The following is an 18,684-nucleotide window of genomic DNA, read 5'->3' as shown; positions in this document are numbered from 1 at the left end:
TATTGGTTTTTTGTTTAGCAGAAATTTAAACTTACTCCAAACTCTTATCTCCCCTGGGCAACAACTGTAATTGAAAGCTTTGTTTAGTCCTTTCAGATTTAGCTGTGTTGCCTATAGTTTGCCTTGTGTATGTCTAGGTCAGGAATCAGCTAGGGATTTGGGCAGTTTATATATAAAAGTTTGTCCCAGAAGGGAGAGTACCACACTCTCTGTAGCACTTTCCCTTCTGGGACAAAGTTTACTTTTCCAGCTGCTATGAAGTGCACTCCCAAACTATATCCTTTAATTTCTTAACCAGAGAGACTGCAGGTTTTCAGTTAAGTTTTAGTTGCCCTGTGTGACAGCAGCAGAGCTTGCCCTCTGTTAAAAAGCTGTTTAAAAAAAAAAAGTCGGGTGGAGTGGGGATCAGTCAGTACTATTCCTTCCAGGTGTTAACCTCCTCCATTTCTGCTGGATTTTGATTGTTTTCTGGTGCCTTCATAGTTTGTATTTAACTAGACTTTATCTGATTATAGATATGATAATATAATCTTGGAGTTGAGATAACATTAATAAGTCTTTATTTTTAAATAATCATGGTAAGATTAGACCTAAATGAGCTGCATGTCGGTATTATTGTCTTGATCATTTATGACATTTTCTTTACCTCTGCATTTTTTTTTTCCTGTAGATTGCCACAATCTCTCCAGGAATGGCATCCTGTGAAAATACTCTTAATACGTTAAGATATGCAAATAGGTATGAGAGATAGTTCTCCATTTTGAAATTTGAGGGGAGTAGAGCAGTATGCAGTATAATTTAATATCTGATAGGGTAAATCTTACTACATTATTCTTTCAATTTTCAAAAAAAAATGTTTTGCATATTATTCCTTAAGATGATATGTAGAATCATTTTGTCAAATTCTAAAAATCAGTGGAAATGGGTAATTTGGGAAGGGATTAATCACTTTAGTAAAATTGGTCTTTTTATCCTAGAACAAGGTTTCCATTTCACTGTTTTATTTCCTAATATTTTACTGCATTTAAATCATGCAAATTTTTCTTATTACATTAAGACTCTGAAGTAAATCAATGTCAGGGACTAGTTTGTATTTCTTAAATTGTTTTGGTATATGGTCCAGATTATTCCTGATAATATTAAATGCTATATATGGGGAATCTAGGATTTGAGGAAGAAGTGATAGCACAGTTCTTTCTGGTGTTCCTTTTTTTTTTTTTTATGTAATTTATTTTTTTGAGACAGAGTCTTGTTCTGTCACTCAGGCTGGAGTGCAGTGGTGTGATCTCAGCTCACTGCAACCTCCACTTCCTGGGTTCAAGTGATTTTCCTGCCTCAGTCTCCTGGGTATGTGGGACCACAGGCGTGTGCCACCATACCCGGCTAATTTTTATATTTTTAGTAGAGGCTGCGTTTCACTATGTTGGCTAGGCTGGTCTTGAACTCCTGACCTCAGGTGATCCACCCACCTCGGCCACCCAAAGTGCTAGGATGACAGCCGTGAGCCACCCCGCCTGGCCCTTTCTAGTGTTCTATGTGGGTTACATTTTTGTTATTAATATTAATAGTCTTAAAAACGTTATAAATATTATAACTGGGTTATTACATATAGAAGGACAGAATGCATTATAGACTACTAAAGCAGTTTATTCTATATAGTCATGAAATGCCTTTGGAACTTTGAATTATAACGGGCATATTTATATATGATCCATAGATTTTTTCCCCACTTCTCTTGAGTGACTTTATTTACCACTGATGTTATTTTGAATGACTGTTTAATGTTAAATTTCTCTTCTCACATGTTAAATTTGTGATTTTAACCTAGAGACAAAATTCCTCTTTGTAATCCATTTCTAGTATAGCAGTTCTCTTAATTCTAGTATAACAGTTCTCTTAATTTTGCTGGACAGAAGTATCTGTCCTATTTCTTTGTTTTAATCACTATGGAAATGTTATTTTAAAATTTTTTATTAAAATATAAAATACTTATGCATATAGAAAAGCACCTAAAGTATAAGTGAATAATTAAATGGATAATGGATATTTATAAAGTGAAAACTCCTGTCATTGGTTTGGGAAATAGAGCATTATTGGCCCCCCAAAAGGTTTCCCATGTGCTCCTTCCTGTTCACAAATCCTGAATAACATGCCTTATTCATTTATCTCTACCCCGATGTAACCCATGTATTAACTTCTGTGGAATACTTTACTTGTTTTTTTTGTCCTCTTTATAAAAATAATTTTACTACCTATGAATGTTATCTCTTGGTAACATAGGTAGCTGTATTTGAACATTACACAAATGGTATTATAACCCCCCAGATTTTTTTGCATCTTGTTTCTAAAGAGATTTTTTTAATGGTAGTAAACACTGTTGGACAGTATAAACCTATTGAGCTTTTGTAAAAAGGTATTAAAATATAATCACTTCTTTAAAAATGTAATAGGGCCAGGTGTGGTGGCTTATACCTTTAATCCCAGTGCTTTTGGTGGCCCAGGCGGGTGGATTGCTTGAGCCCAGAAATTCAAGACCAGCCTGGGCAACATAGCAAAACCCCATCTCTATAAAAAATACAAAAATTAGCCTGGTGTAGTGGCTTGCATCTGTAGTCCCAGGCACTTGGGGGGCTGAGGTGAGAGGATTGCTTGAATCTGGAATGTTGAATCTACAGTGAGTTGTGATCACACCACTGTACTCTAGCCTGGGCAACAGATCAAGACCTTGTCTTAAAAAAGAAAAAAGTAATAGAACTACATTTCTAAGTATGAACTATTGTATTTTCTAAATTTAATCCCTTTTAAAGTTTGAATTATGAGCTCGTAGCTTATTGTGTTAGTTTTAATTGATCTTTGTAATTAACATTTTTGATATGTGGGATTTTTATCATTAATTTAAAATGTTTCTTATTTCAGAATAATTCTTGAGAAAGATGAGGAACAGCCTAGTGTAGTAGATTCTTGCCATGTTATAGAATTAAAACAAACAAAACCCCTCTGTTTCTTAAGATTTGAGACGACAAAAGATTGCTCCCTAATATTGTGAAAATGCTATATCTAGCTGTTCCTCTAGTTCGCTTAGGTCAAAGTAAAATGTTTTAACCTACTGTTATATCATGTAACTCACTTGCAACATGACTAACCATTTGGGACACTATATTAATCCGTTCTCACAGTGCTACAAAGGAATACCTGAGACTGGGGAATTTATGAAGGTTTATTTGACTCACAGTTCAGCATGGCCACAGAGGCCTCAGGAAACTTACAGTCATGGTGGAAGGGGAAGGGGAAGCAAGGCACCTTCACAAGGTAGCAGGAAGGAGAAGCGCCAAGCAAACTTGGGAAGAGCCTCCTATAAAACCATTAGATCTTACGAGAACTCACTATCACGAGAACAGCATGGAGGAAGTTGCCCCCATGATTCAATTACCTCCACCTGGTCTCTCCCTTGACACTTGGAAATAATAATTCAAGATGAGATTTGAGTGGGGACACAGGGCCTAACCATATCAGACACATAATTTTTTCAATTTTATTTCCAAATCTCTAGGAATAAAGATTTTCAACCTTCCTTGATACTCATACCAATGTTTTATGACCTTAAGAGTCAGTATTTTTTTTAACAGCCAAAAATAATTAATTCCTCCTTTATGCTAAATCTGCCTTATTTTATTTAGGCCAATACTTTGAAGTGGTGGGTAGATGGCATTACATTAAAATTTTCATATTTTTAGGAAACTATTTCTCTCTTAACTGTTTAAACTTTTTTGTATTTAAGACATAGCTTAGTGATCGAAGTGTTATTTCTCAGGACAAAATAGGTTTAATAACTTCCTTACTACTTAATGGTACCAAAGCCTCAGGAAAGTTACTTAACCTCTCTCTGCCCTTATTTCCTCATCTTTAGAATGGATAGTTAATGACCGTGTCCATCTTAAAGGATTGTTTTTGAGGAGTAAAAGAAGTGATCTGTGTAAAATGTTTAGCACAGTACCTGAAATAATAGGAATAGTTATTCCTGTTGCTACTTTAGTGAGCAGTTCTGTCTTAAAAATTCAGTTAGACAGATGTGAAAGCAATGTTTTTTCATATCCTTATATTAGAATCATATACTTTGAAAATTTTATGTGGGAATTGTGGGATAGTTTGTAACAGTACACATTGCTGCTAAGTGATTAAGTTGACAAGTCCAGTTCATCAGATGACAATTAGAGATACTTTATTTATTTATTTAAGATGGAGTCTTGCTATGTCACCCAGGCTGGAGTACAGTGGCACAATCTCAGCTCACTGCAGCCTCTGACTCTTGGGTTCAAGCGATTCTCCTGCCTCAGCCTTCCAAGTAGCTGGGATTACAGGTGCCCGTCACCATGCCCAGCTAATTTTTTTGTATTTTTTAGTAGAGATGGAGTTTCACCATGTTGGCCAGGCTGGTCTCGAACTCCTGACCATAAGTGATCTGCCCACCTCAGCCTCTGCAAGTGCTGGGATTACAGCATAAGCCACTGCACCCAGCGAGACAATGAGAGATATTTTAGAGGGGAATACAGGGGAAAACTTTCAGAGTGGAAGGAATGGTTGTACCAAGGGAAAAAAAATTATAGGATATGTGAAAAACAGACAGTGGCCTCTATCCTGAAGCAGAGATACTTAATCTTTGCGTAATGGAAGAGGTTAGAGTGATTAGAGTGATTAGGAGTTTTTAGTAACATTGAAGAATATGATTCTTGTAGGTAGTATAGTTTGGCTTGGGCAAGAGAGCTTTGGATAGAGGAAAAAATGTGTGGATGAAGCTAATAGTGTATCTAAATTAAAAGATTTAGATAAGAAATGGGGTGGGAGTGAAAATAATTGTTAATATTAGAAATTTAGATTTTTCAGGCCAGATGCCGTAGCTCATGCTTTTAATCCTAGTACTTTGGGAGGCCAAGGCAGGAGGATCACTTGAGTCCAGGAGTTTGAGACCAGCCTGAGCAACCAAATGAGACCACATCTCTACAAAAAAATAAAAAATTAGCTGGGGGTGGTGGCACGCCACTGGTAGTCCCAGCTGAGATGGGAGGATCACTTGAGTCAAGGCTGCAGTGAGCCATGATTGAGCCACTGCAGTACAGCCTGGGTGATATGGTGAGACCTTATCTCAAAAAGAAAAAAAAAAGATATTTACATTTTTCAGCATGTGTGGTAAATAAACTTTCAAGGATAAAGGGCAGATGAATCCAATATTGAACCTTTGACAGTAGATATTACCAATAGGTCAAAGAAAGACTGTTAGTAGAGGAAATATGTTAGTTTGATTTATATGAAGATATTGATACTTGTTTTTGACCTATAAAGAAGGGAATTTCATTTAGTTCAACCTAAGAGAAATGACAAGAAAATCAGAGAATATGATTATTATATTGAAGTGTTTAAATAACATAGGCTTTGTACTCAGGGCTAGGTTTTAACCTCAGTTATGCCACATTCTCAGTGAGTGACCTTAGAGAAGATACTTTATTTCTGAGTCATTTTTCTCATCTATAAAATCAAAGATGGTTGAAGGACTAAATAATATAATGCCTAACAATGACTAATCCTGATACCTGACATGTAGGAGGTACTTAAATATTTTATATTGATATGAAATAGAGTTGGCCCAAAGGAGACATAAGGAATTACATAGATGGGGTGAGAAAAATCATAATTTGGTTAAATGTAACTTGAAGATGTTAACAAAAGCAATTTAAATTTCATTGCTAAAGGCTGTTCTCAACCAGAGTTCTTCATCTGAATCACCAACCACTGAAAATAGAGTGAATATTTTCTCAGTTATACTAAGGACATTTCACAGCTAATACCATTCTGGATGCATAGGAAAGAAGTTAATTCATTACAAACAATGGATGCCTTAAGGCATTAGTACTTAATTCCCTTGTGTCCAGTTTGAAAAAGAGGCAAAAACGTTGAAGAGCCATGAATGCTAATAAACAAATAGTCATGGTACTGACTACATGAAGAAATTAGATTGAGTGGTCATGTAGTTAGAGGGGCATTTCAGATTTAAGTGATTTAGTTAAGCTTCTAGGAAGGATTACGAGAAAAGAGGAAAATACACCAGAAAGGAAAGACCTAGGACTATAGAGCAGGGGATCGATAGAACAAAGATGTTCAAAAACCTCTTAAAATTTGTTATTTGTAAAATAATATTCTAAATACATTGTCACAACTATCAATATCCTTTTCTAAACAAAAGTGAATACTAAATGAAAATGTGCAATGTGCATTGCTGTCTTTCAAGAGCATTTTCTTTTAATTTGTTGCTGTTTTGGTGCTGCAGAGTAAAGGAGTTTGGAATTAGTCCATCAGACATTCCCTTCTCACAGGGTAGTGGCAGTCGCCCTGATCTCTCTCCTTCTTATGAATATGACGACTTTTCTCCTTCAGTTACCAGGTCTACTTCATTCTATACATAAGATGTTTATTTTTATAGTTTCTTTTGAATTGTGCTTTGTATAAACGTTTCATTTGCTATGTTTGTCCTGAGCCATTTTAGTTTTCATTTTCATTTCATTTGGCAGGTGGTGGTTGTACTGCATGATCTGCATTCTTATGTCTTTTATTAATTTGTTTGCTTTAAAATGTTGATTTAGAATTCAGGCTTCCTATTTCCCCCTCATATTTTTAAGGATGATGTCACTTTTGCATACTTACCATTAAAAGATAAATTGTTAAAAGATAAATTATCTTGCTTAAAATGAAGAGATTGCCTTTATGCTGTATGATCTTATGAGTTTCCTTGTCTGCAAGGAGCCTCTTGACATAGAAAGTTTACCCTCTTTTGGCTGGGCGTGGTGGGTTACACCTGTACTCCCAGAACTTGGGGAGGCAGAGGTTGGTGGATCACCTGAGGTTGAGAATTCTAGACCAACCTGGCCACTGTGGTGAAAAACAAAAAGTTTTTTTTTTTTAAAAGTAAAGAAAGCTTACCCTCTCCCAAATGTGTAAGTTTAAATATAATGAGTAAACTCTTTTCAAATGATAAAACTTAAAACCTTATAATCTTTATACATTATAAATAAAATTATTTTACATGTAGCTATTTTAATTGAGCATGATAACTACCAGAAATCTGCATGGTTTTTTTTGTTTTGTTTCAGCAGTGATCTAACTGTTGAACTGTTTTTGGTCTAACTGTTATTGTTTACATTTTTCGGTTCATATAATTTAATTGCAATAACATTCACTCTGATGAACCAGTAGTAAAAAAAATTGAAAATTAAAAAAAATTTTTTAAATTGCAACTTTTTTTCTTTGAATACTGAATCTACATACTTTGTTAATTCTCATTTAGTTTGCACAATAATTATATTTGATATAATTAATATAATATGAATTATATAAAGTTATCTAAGTAGATTTCCTAAAATTAAACAACCATTTATGTGTTTCTATAGATTTCAGATAAATTTTACCTATAAAGGTGACATCATCAATCTTAGTATGTTAACTGAATTGCTTGTATATTGAATAGGTTGGTATTTTCTTGTTCCTCTGCATGAGTGTTTTTAACTTTAGATACCTCTTATATATTTATAGGGTCAAAGAATTGACTGTAGATCCAACTGCTGCTGGTGATGTTCGTCCAATAATGCACCATCCACCAAACCAGATTGATGACTTAGAGACACAGTGGGGTGTGGGGAGTTCCCCTCAGAGAGACGATCTAAAACTTCTTTGTGAACAAAATGTGAGTGACTTACTATAGTTGTAAGTGATATAATCTTATTTCATCAGTAGCAGAACTTAACTGAAAACTATCATTTAGGGGGGTCAGGCTGTGGGTGTGGTTGCTCAAGCCTGTAATCCCACCAATTTAGGAGGCTGAGTGGGAGGGCTGCTTTAGGCCAGAAGTGCAAGACCAGCCTAGACAATTTAATGAGACCTTTTGCTATAAAAAATTTAATAATCATCCAGGTGTGGTGGTATCCACCTGTAGGTCTAGCTACTAGGCAGGCTGAGGCAGGAGGATTGCTTAAGTACAGGAATTCTGGGCTGCAGTGGGCTGTTGTAGCATCACTGCACTCTAGCCTAGGTGACAGAGTGAGACCTTGTCTCTTAAAATAAATGAATAAATAAGTCAGGGGTCAGCAAACTACAGCCTGTGGGCCAGCCATCTGTTTTTACAAATAAAGTTTTATTGGAACATTCTCTTTAGGGTTGTCTAGCTGCTTTCTTACCGTAACAGCAGTAACAGAGACTGTGTGGTTCATAAACCCAACATGTATTATCTGGCCCTTTAAGGAAGTATCCAACCCCCAATCTAAACTATTCATTCTTTTCCCTCAGATTGTTGTCTGATATTATAATTTGGGAAAAAATTAAAGTAATATAGGGAAAAACAACTTTAAAAATTATACATATAATAAATATTAAAAAGCTCGAAAACAGGCTGGGCGCGGTGTCTCACACCTGTAATCCCAGCACTTTGGGAGGCTGAGGTGGGCAGATCACTTAAGGTCAGGAGTTCAAGACCAGCCTGGCCAACATGATAAAACCTGTCTCTACTAACAATACAAAAATTAGCTAACAATAAAAAAATTAGCCAAGTGTGGTGGCTCATGCCTGTAGTAGTCCCAGCTACTCAGGACGTTGAGGGATGAGAATCGCTTGAAACTGGGAGGCAGAGGCTGCAGTGAGCTGAGATCCCACCATTGCACTCCAGTCTGGGCGTCAAGAGTGAGACTCCATCTCAAAAAAAATTGAAAAAAGCCTAAAAACAAAAGAACTGTAGACATATGCGTCTACATTGAAAGGATGCATGCACTATATTAAAATCAAACAGCAAAATACTAACATTTGTCAAATCTGGTTGCTTTTCTATACGATTAAAATTTTTAATGATATTTTGTAATTTAATTTTTTTGGTAATTTCCCAATGACAAAAAACAATACATGCCCATTGTATAAGGATAGAAAGAGATAAAGAAATAAGAAGACATATATAATACACTTTCACATAATTGCTTTTAATGTATTGAGAGGGTTCTTTTCTGTGTGTGAGATGTAAAGGTGTGTTTTTAAAATGCATATTCTGTATAGTTTTGTGTCATTCTATTCCCACTAAGTCTTATGGCATTTTCTCATCATGTTAAAAGTTAGCATTGATTAGTAGCTTTTACTACATGATATATATTGCTAAGCATTTTATTATCTGATCTCATTATCATAACTCAGTGTAGTAGGTACTATAATTATCCCTACTTTATAACTGATATTCTAAGGTTTAAATAATTTGACCAAGATTTTACAAGTAGTAAGTACAGAAGCCAGGATTGAAATTTAGATCTTTCTTATGCCAATGCCAAACCTTGTACCAATTAAACTGATTGCTACCTGCAATACAGTGTTCTTCGAAAACAACATTAGTTAGTTCTAATACTTTGTAGCAGATACTTAGCCCAAAATATTCTAGAGTAACAAATACATGCACTACTTTTTGTTACCATGTTCCAAATCACGATTACTAAAGCAGGGCTTAAAGCAGTGGTTCTTAACTAGGAGCAGTTTGGCCCCCAAAGCAAAATGTATGGACATTTTGGTTGTCACAACTGAGGTGATGCCGCTAGCATGTAATGGGTAGAGCCAGGAATGCTGCTGAACATGATACAGTGCACCGGAGTGTCCCCCTCACCTTATCCCCACACAATGTCAGTAGTTCCAAGACTGGGAAAACCTGGTTCAAAGTAAGAGTTTTAAACTTTGAACCTAGAAACTAAAAATGAGATCCTGGCCTCAGTCCATCATTTGTGTCCAGAATTTTTAAGAGAGACTGTAATTGCTTTTAGACTCTTTAAAGCAAACCCTGCACTGCATCTAAATATGTTACCTCCCAAAGATGTGGAAAACCAGAGCAAGATAAGTACTCCCCATAGCATATCTTTCCATTTTATTCTTGCATCTATTGGGCCTCTGTAGAGCCTGAATTTGGAGAGGTTAGTTAGGTGACCAGACTAATCCAGGAGAGTATGACATCATGAGTTTTTACAGCCTCCATGTTTGAGAGAGTGTGCATTTCTGTCACCTGTGCCACTCCCAGGGAATTATCTTCCAATGACTCAGCATTAGCCTTAGTTAAGTATTGGTGCGTGTGTATATATTATTATTGCTATATTGTCTTAACAAAGTAGATTAAAATGGAACAGCATCTAAGACATGCTCTAGAGATCGGAGAAGTTGTTTTTTTGTTTTGTTTTGTTTTTGAGATGGAATCTTGCTCTGTCGCCCAGACTAGAGTGTGGTGGCACGATCTCAGGTCACTGCAACCTCCGCCTCCCGGGTTCAAGTGATTCTTCTGCCTCAGCCTCCCAAATAGCTGGGATTACAGGCACACATCACCATGCCCAGCTAATATTTTATATTTTTAGTAGAGACGGGGTTTCACCATGATGGTCAAGCTGGTTTTGAACTCCTGACCTCAAGTGATCCACCTGCCTCAGCCTTCCAAAGTGCTAGGATTACAGGAGTGAGCCACCATGCCCAGCCAAAGTTGTTGTTTTTTTTTAATTATCATCTGAACCTGACCTGGGATCAGAGAAGCTCTGACTTGCTGTAGGACAAAAATATGAATATATTGTATTTGGTTGTACCCCAGTTATACATGGAGGATTGGTTCCAGGACTGCCTGAATATACCCAAATTGCACATACTCAAGTCCCACAGTTGGCCCCATGGAACTTGCAAACGTGAAAACTTGGGCCTCTGAATACGAAGGATTCACATCTCTCAAATACTGTATTTTCAGTCTGCGTTGGTTGAAAACCAGATATAAGTGGATGAGTACTGTTCCAATATGTATTGTTTTAGAGTCAACTATATATGTTTTTTGTTGTTGATGAAGTAAAATTGTGAATTGTCCATCGAAATTTCTATAAAAACTGGTAAATATATTCTATAGTATATTTAAGAAATTAATGTTAGTTAAGAGTTAAGTCCTCTGCCTGGTGCGGTGGCTCACGCCTGTAATCCCAGCACTTTGGGAGGCCGAGACGGGCTGATCACGAGGTCAGGAGATCGAGACCATCCTGGCTAACACGGTGAAACCCTGTCTCTACTAAAAATACAAAAAATTAGCTGGGTGCGGTGGCGGGCGCCTGTAGTTCCAGCTGCACGGGAGGCTGAGGCAGGAGAATGGCGTGAACCCGGGAGGCGGAGCTTGCAGTGAGCCGAGATTGCGCCACTGCACTCCAGCCTGGGCGACAAAGCGAGACTTCGTCTCAAAAAAAAAAAAAAAAAGGAGTTAAGTCCTTTACAACACTAATTTAATAGTCCTGAAAGACATTTTCTTTTCATCATCTAAAGATACTATCTTCATATCTCTTTTAAAAAAAGAAACAAGATAAACATGTAAATTAAATTGTTAGTGAAAAGTAAACAATACTGAGGAAATATTTCATACATTTACAGCCTACAATAACTGTATTTTTGAAAAGTTGGGCTATTCCAAAAGAGTACTCTTTCAGGGTAGTTTGGCAATAAAGCTTGGGCTAAGTGAAAAATATTCCCTACTCATCTAAGTTTGAGTTGTCTTATTGAGAGTTGCATATTTTTACCTAAAGAAAGAAATTGTGACTTTGCCTTTTATATATATTTTGCTAGCCTTTACCATTTAAGCCTCTTCAATTTCTAAATGACATTTTCATAAATAAAAAACTACTTTTATAACATTTAAAATACACACTATATCATAGTTTCTTAACTATGTTTATTTTAAGGAAGAAGAAGTTTCTCCACAACTGTTTACTTTCCACGAAGCTGTCTCACAAATGGTAGAAATGGAAGAACAAGTTGTAGAAGATCACAGGGCAGTGTTCCAGGTAAAATAAGACAGGGCCTTCCATGAAAATGTTTATTGAGATAAATTAAGAATTTTTCATAGTTCCATAAATGTCACACTATTCTTTCAAAAATACTTGTTTATATGTATATGTATATTTGTAGGGCATATGACATGGCAAATTTTTAATACAGTGAATGATGGCTACAAATAACATTTCTTTGCACCATGCTGAAACGTTCTGCTTTATTTACCTCCCATCCCTCTTACTGGTTTTTGTCGTTTGTCCATTTTTAGGGAAGAGTGTCACTTCTGCCCACCAGTACTTCCTTCTAAATATTAGGCCAATGTATTCGATAGCAGTTCAGAAAAACTCTTTTAAAAGGTTTTGGAGCAATTGAGGAAGTATCAGTTGTTGCAGAAAAGGTAGACTACTTCGGGAGATGGAGAGTTACCGCTCTGAGCTGTCAGTGGCAAGTTGAGGGAAGGATGTTATGTCACCACCTGTAGCAGTAACTCCTTAGGCATTCATCCCATTATGCATTCAACCTGTTAAAAGTATTTACTATGTGATACTCTACTCCCCTTTTTTTAAACAAGAAAATGTCCTATCATGGTGATATTTGAGGGAGTGAACATATCATTTGGACATCTTGATGAAGACTATACAATTGACTTGCCTTAACTGCCGCCCCCACCTTCCTATAATACTATGAACACTTCTTGAGAAAAAATACCAGCAACTGTCTCCCTTATTGACCTGTATTCCTTCTTTGATGTTGAAGAAATCTTTGTCATTAAACAAAGGAACTTCAGCTGTAGGCCATTCAAGAACCTGGAAAAAGGGCTCAAAATGACAGAGAATACTTTATGTCAGATTAGGATACATGTTCATTAAAACTATTAGGGTTTGGCCAGGCACAGTGGCTCATGCCTGTAATACCAGCACTGTGGGAGGCTGAGGAGGGTGGATCACTTGAGCCCAGGAATTCAAGACTAGCCTGGGCAGCAACATGGTGAAACCCTGTCTCTACAAAAAATACAAAAATTAGCTGGGTGTGGTGTAGCGTGCCTGTAGTCCCAGCTACTCGGGAGGCTAAGGTAGAATTCCTTGAGCATGGGAGGTAGAGGTTGCAGTGAGCTGAGATGACACCACTGCACTCCAGCCTGGGCAACAGAGTGAGAAAAAAAAACAAAAATTCTGGAGTTTTAGTCAAACTCTTATTATGAGACTCTCTTTACAAGCCCAGGTGTTTAAGAAGAGAACGGATGCTAATAATTTAAGAAAATTGCACACCCGTAATCCCAGCACTTTGGGAGGCCAGGGTGGGTGGATTGCTTGAGCCCAGGAGTTAGAGACGAGCCTAGGCAACATGGCAAAACCCCATCTCTATTTAAAAACACAAAGAAAAGAAAATTGTCATCTGTGCCGTTTTGGAACAAGGTATCATGTAAAGACCATCATTTCCCACTCTGCCATTTTTTAAATAAAGTCTCACAGCTGTTTTTTGGTAAAATTGGGTGTTCTGACTTTCAACCCTGTATTTTTACAATTCTCTATATCGTATAATTAAAAAAAAAAAATTCTCTGTATCATTCCTCTGTATTATGATCTGCCATTTCGCCAAAAAAAAAGTTTTGTTAAACCAAAATTAAGTGTATAGCTGAAGGAAAAGGAAAGAAAAATTAGATTGTATGACTGGGCACGGTGCCTCATGCCTGTAATCCCAGCACTTTGGGAGGCCAAGGCTGGCAGATCACCTGAGGTTGCGAGTTCGAGACCAGCCTGACCAACATGCAGAAACCCTGTCTCTACTAAAAATACAGAATTAGCCGGGCATGGTGGCACATGCCTGTCATCCCAGCTACTCAGGAGGCTGAGGCAGGATAATAGCTTGAACCCAGGAGGCGGAGGTTGCAGTGAGCCGAGATCGCACCATTGCACTCCAGCCTGAGCAACAAAAGTGAAACTCAAAGAAAAAAAAGAAAAAAGGAAAATTGGAGTATATTTGTGTTTTCTAAAAGTCAATTGATGTTTAGAAAATTGAGATTGTATGCATCCTAAAAGCAAATCCACTATAAGAGCTTTTATGTCCAAATAGCTCTTTAATTCAGAATGATCTGGTCTTGTTTTGTTCTTTGTTTTGAGACAGTCTCGCTCTGTTGCCCAGGCTAGAGTGCAGTTGCGCAATCTCGGCTCACTGTAACCTCTGCCTCCTGGGTTCAAGCTATTTTCCTGCCTCAGCCTCCCAGGTAACTGGGATTACAGACATGTACCATCGTGCCTGTAATTTTTTTGTATTTTTACCTGGCTAATTTTTTGTATTTTTAGAAGAGACAGGGTTTCACCATGTTGGCCAGGCTGATCTTGAACTCCTGACCTCAAAGTGATCCACCTGCCTCAGCCTCCTAAAGTGCTGGGATTACAGGCGTGAGCCATCATGCACAGCTGGAATTCGTTATTACCTCTTGGTGCAACCACTGTAAGTCTGTAATTGGATATGTTAATTTGTCAGGTTATAGGCTACCATAGCCCCCATCAAAGTGCTCAGTAGCTTTATTATGCACATTCTTCCCCTGTTTTAGGGACAGCTGTTAAGGTATTGAGACTTATTCTCCTCTTTAATATTGATGTATTTGATGCATTCTCTCCCCAAAATTCCCATCCAGAGTAAAAGTAGAGAAGTGAAATGATCTTGTTCAGCCCATCTTTCATGTGTTTGTGTTAGATTTTGAGGACATACAGTTGACCCTTGAAAACTGCAGGGGGTTAAAGACACTGACCCCCAGCACATTGGAAATATATATATATCTTTTGAGCTCCCCTAAAACCTATTAATAGCCTATTGACCAGAAGCCTTACCAATAACATAAAAGTCTATGAGTACATATTTTATGTTACATATGTTATATAAGGTATTCTTACCACAAAGTAAGCTAGAGAAAATAGTATTAAGAAAATCGTAAGGGAGAATTATCATAAAGGTCTTCATCCTCATCATCTTCATATTGAGTAGGCTGAGGAGGAAGAGGCGGGCTGGACCTGGTGTCTCAGGGGTGGCAAAAGTGGAGGAAGTAGAAGGGATAGCAGGAGAGGCAGGCACACTCAGTGTACCTTACATTGAAAAAAATCCACATAAGTGGACCCACACAGTTGAAACCCAGGTTGTTCCATGTACTCTGGAACTGTATTTCTTAATTATACTATCTGTGAATAAAGATGTTTTATGTCTATTGACATTTTAGAGAATACTATCTTAAGTATGTTTGATTATATTTAACAGAATTGTAATTTGGTTTCTGTTTTACAAAGAGGCTTATTGGATTATCGAATTTTTGTCTTTGTAGGAATCCATTCGGTGGTTAGAAGATGAAAAGGCTCTCTTAGAGATGACTGAAGAAGTAGACTATGATGTCGATTCATATGCCACACAACTAGAAGCTATTCTTGAGCAAAAAATAGACATTTTAACTGAGCTGCGGGGTAATTCTTTTTCCATTTTAATGTTTGAAATCTGATTGGTATTGGTATGTATATTAGTGAGAGGGTTTCATATTGCAAGAGGACGTACGAAGTAAAAATTGTGGGCACTGTTTAGCACCTATTTTCCGAGAGGTAATAAAGACAGCTAACCATTGTGGTTTTTCTAAAAGTCATGGTATACATTTCAAGTTTTCTTTCCTATTTTAAGAAGACAGTCAAAGAGAGAAAATGTGTTTTTAACAAATTTATAATTTTTGTACCTATTCAGATCTTTAGTTTGGTAGGCTGATGCTTATAAGAATTATCTTCTTTCTGTGCTTTTTTTCGGGGCTCATTCTGTTGCCCAGGCTGGAGCACAGTGGCGTGATCATGGCTTACTGCACCCTCAACCTTCTGTGCTCAAGCAGTCCTGCCACCTCAGTCTCCTGAGTAGCTGGGACTACAGGTGCGAGCCATCACACCCAGCTAATTTCTAATTTTTTGTAGAGGTGGGGTCTTGCTTTGTTGGCCAGGCTGGCCTCAAACTCCTGGGCTCAAGCAGTCCTCCTGCCTTGGCCTCTCAAAATGCTGGGATTACAGGCATGAGCCACCACACTTGGCCTCTGCCATTTTTTTTTAAACGAAGGAGGTGTAAAGATGACTACCCTCTGTACCTTACTCATGAAGGGAAGCATGTGCCTTACCTACTAAACCGTATCTTTCTGGTTTTTTAGTTAGCTTATCTGTGTAGCTTCAGCTATGCATTTCTTTATTTGTTAATTTCTTAGGCATCTGTACACCATTGGCTGTTTATGTGTGAGTGAGCATCTGTATGTGTGTGTACATGCAATCCAACATATACCAGAATGAAATTCCTAGTTTGGGGCAATACATAAGCTGCTTATTTTTTTAAGGAGGCCCTCTGTGAAGTTGATTGGTTGTGTTGAAGGGTTATTTTTCTTTCAAATTAATTCGTTTATTTAAATTTGCATCCCAGCCTGGGCAACATAGAGATCCTGTCTCTAAAAAATAATTTAAAAATTAGCCAGGCATGGTGGTGCCTGCCTGTAGTCCCAGCTACTTGGGAGGCTGAAGTGGCAGGATCACTTGATCCCAGGAGTTTGAGGCTACAGTGAGCTAGGATCGTGCCTCTGCACTCTAGTTTGGGCAACACAGAGAGATCCTGTCTCAAAAAATTTAAAGAGTTGACAGATAAAAATGTATGTATTAGGTACAACATGATGTTCTGAAGTATATACAGGTTGAGTATCCCTTATGTGAAAAGCTTGGAAAAAAAAGTGTTTAGGATTTCAGATTTTTGAATATTTGCATTATACCAAAAGTTTGGGATTTTGGAACACTTTAGGTTTCAGATTTTTTTTTTTTTTTTTTTGAGATGGAGTTTTGCTCTTGTCTCCCAAGGCTGGAGTAAAATGGCACAATCTCGGCTCACTGCAACCTCCACCTCCCACGTTGAAGCAATTCAGCCTCCCGGGTAGCTGGGATTACAGGCACGCACCACCACGCCCAGCTAACTTCTGTATCTAGATGGGGTTTCACCATGTCAGCCAGGCTGGTCTGGAACTTCTCACCTCAGGTGATCCACCTGTCTTGGCCTCCCAAAGTGCTGGGATTACAGGCATGAGCCTGGCTTTTTTTTTTATTTTTATTTTTTTGAGGTGGCGTCTGGCTTTGTCGCCCAGTGGAGTGCAGTGGTAATCTCAGCTCACTGCGACCTCCGCCTCTTGGGTTCAAACAATTCTTCTGCCTCAGGCTCCTGAGTAGCTGGGATTACAGGCGTGTGCCACTGTACCCGGCTAATTTTTGTATTTTTAGTAGAGACAGGGTTTCACCATGTTGGCCAGACTAGTCTCGAACCCCTGACCTCACGTGATGCACCCGCCTCAGCCTCTCAAAGTGCTGAGATTACAGGCGTGAGCCACCATGCCCAGCCAGATTTTTGGATTTGAGATGTTCAACACATATATGTTGCTGACTGGTTATGAAGTTGGTTATTTGAAATCATATTCTGTAAAGTCAGCAGTGACTGCTGAACTAAAATTTTCATTTGTTTCTCATATTGTTCATATTTAACCCTTCATTTAAATTGTTTTGATCATTTTTCTAATCTGCAATAATTCACAATCAGCTTCTGTATCCATTTTATTCAGAAGACAGATCATAATGCCCTCTGGTATTTTTTCTTTGTAGCATTCAACTTAATTGACTTCCTTTCCTTTTCTCAAATTTCATGTATATCAAGCATATCCATAACTTTTAAGAAATTACTATATAGATATATTACATTATTCAGTCCTTAGAATTTTTTTTTTAACCATCCAGAGATAAATTTGAGATTCGTAAGAACAATTTGGGCTGGGCACCTGTAATCCCAGCACTTTGGGAGGCCGAGGCGGGTAGATCACCTGAGGTCAGGAGTTCATGACTAGCCTGGTGAACTGGTGAAATCCCGTCTCTACTGAAAATACAAAAATTAGCCAGGCATAGTGGTACACGCCTGTAGTCCCAGCTACTCAGGAGGCTGAGGCAGGAGAATTGCTTGAACCCGGGGGGCGGAGGTTGCAGTGAGCCAGGATCGCGCCACTGCACTCCAGCCTGGGTGACAGAGCGAGACTCATCTCAGAAAAAAAAAAGAACAGTAACAGTTTGAGAGCACCAAATCCAGAAGTCCTTAAATTCATTTCAAAATTTCAGAAAAGTTAACTTTTCAAAACATCACTGTACTTCCAAAAAGGGGAGGAAAATTGAGATTCCAACTTTATTTTCTTCTGAAGTCTACAGAGTAGGGTTTTGTAACCTTGGCACTACTAACATTTGGGGCTAGGCAGTTCTTTGTTGAGGAGTGTTATCCTGTGCCTTGTACAATATTTACCAGCATCGTTGGTCTCTGTCCACCACATGGCAGTAGCACCACACCAGTTGGGATAACTGTAAATGTCTCTCGACATTACCAAATGCCTGCTGGGGGCCAAAAATCACATCCAGTTGAGAGCCACTGTTATTGAAAGATGTCTCATCTTAGCTGCATGTAATTTATCTGACAATTTACTGACCTATTTGTAGTTCTTACATGACTCTAGATCAGCAGATGACCGGAAAGAATGTGTAAAAGCAAGAAATGTATCGTTTTGTCATCACCCCTTCACAATCCCCCTTCGTCACAATGAGGACAAAATGTAAATTTCTAAAAATTCAAGTATATTTTAAATTTTCATAACTTAAAAAAGGTAAAATGGGGGGCCAGGCACGGTGGCTCACGTCTATAATCCCAGCACTTTGAGAGGCCAAGGCGGGCGGATCACCTGAGGTTGGTAAAACCCCGTCTCTACTAAAAATACAAAAATTAGTTGGACGTGGTGGTGCACACCTGTAATCCCAGCTATTT

The 18,684-nt window shown here is 37.9% G+C and overlaps 1 protein-coding gene across 5 annotated transcripts in view; it reads left to right on the top strand.

Annotated features, from left to right (window-relative positions):
* The window catches only part of LOC105499458 (kinesin family member 2A), an 85,646-nt gene that overhangs the window by 60,979 nt on the left and 5,983 nt on the right, over positions 1-18,684 (top strand). For 3 of the 5 annotated variants that reach the window (XM_011772010.3, XM_011772011.3, XM_071098884.1), the window contains exons 16-20: positions 671-738; positions 6,320-6,433; positions 7,579-7,729; positions 11,754-11,855; positions 15,164-15,299. In XM_011772010.3, coding sequence (XP_011770312.1) covers positions 671-738; positions 6,320-6,433; positions 7,579-7,729; positions 11,754-11,855; positions 15,164-15,299 — 571 coding nt within the window. The remainder of the gene's footprint in view (positions 1-670; positions 739-6,319; positions 6,434-7,578; positions 7,730-11,753; positions 11,856-15,163; positions 15,300-18,684) is intronic. The other 2 variants (XM_011772014.3, XM_011772013.3) reach the window with 1 other exon arrangement.

Source organism: Macaca nemestrina, chromosome 6 (assembly GCF_043159975.1).
Source record: "Macaca nemestrina isolate mMacNem1 chromosome 6, mMacNem.hap1, whole genome shotgun sequence".
Taxonomy (NCBI): domain Eukaryota; kingdom Metazoa; phylum Chordata; class Mammalia; order Primates; family Cercopithecidae; genus Macaca; species Macaca nemestrina.
This window is presented reverse-complemented; position numbering and strand designations above follow the sequence as displayed.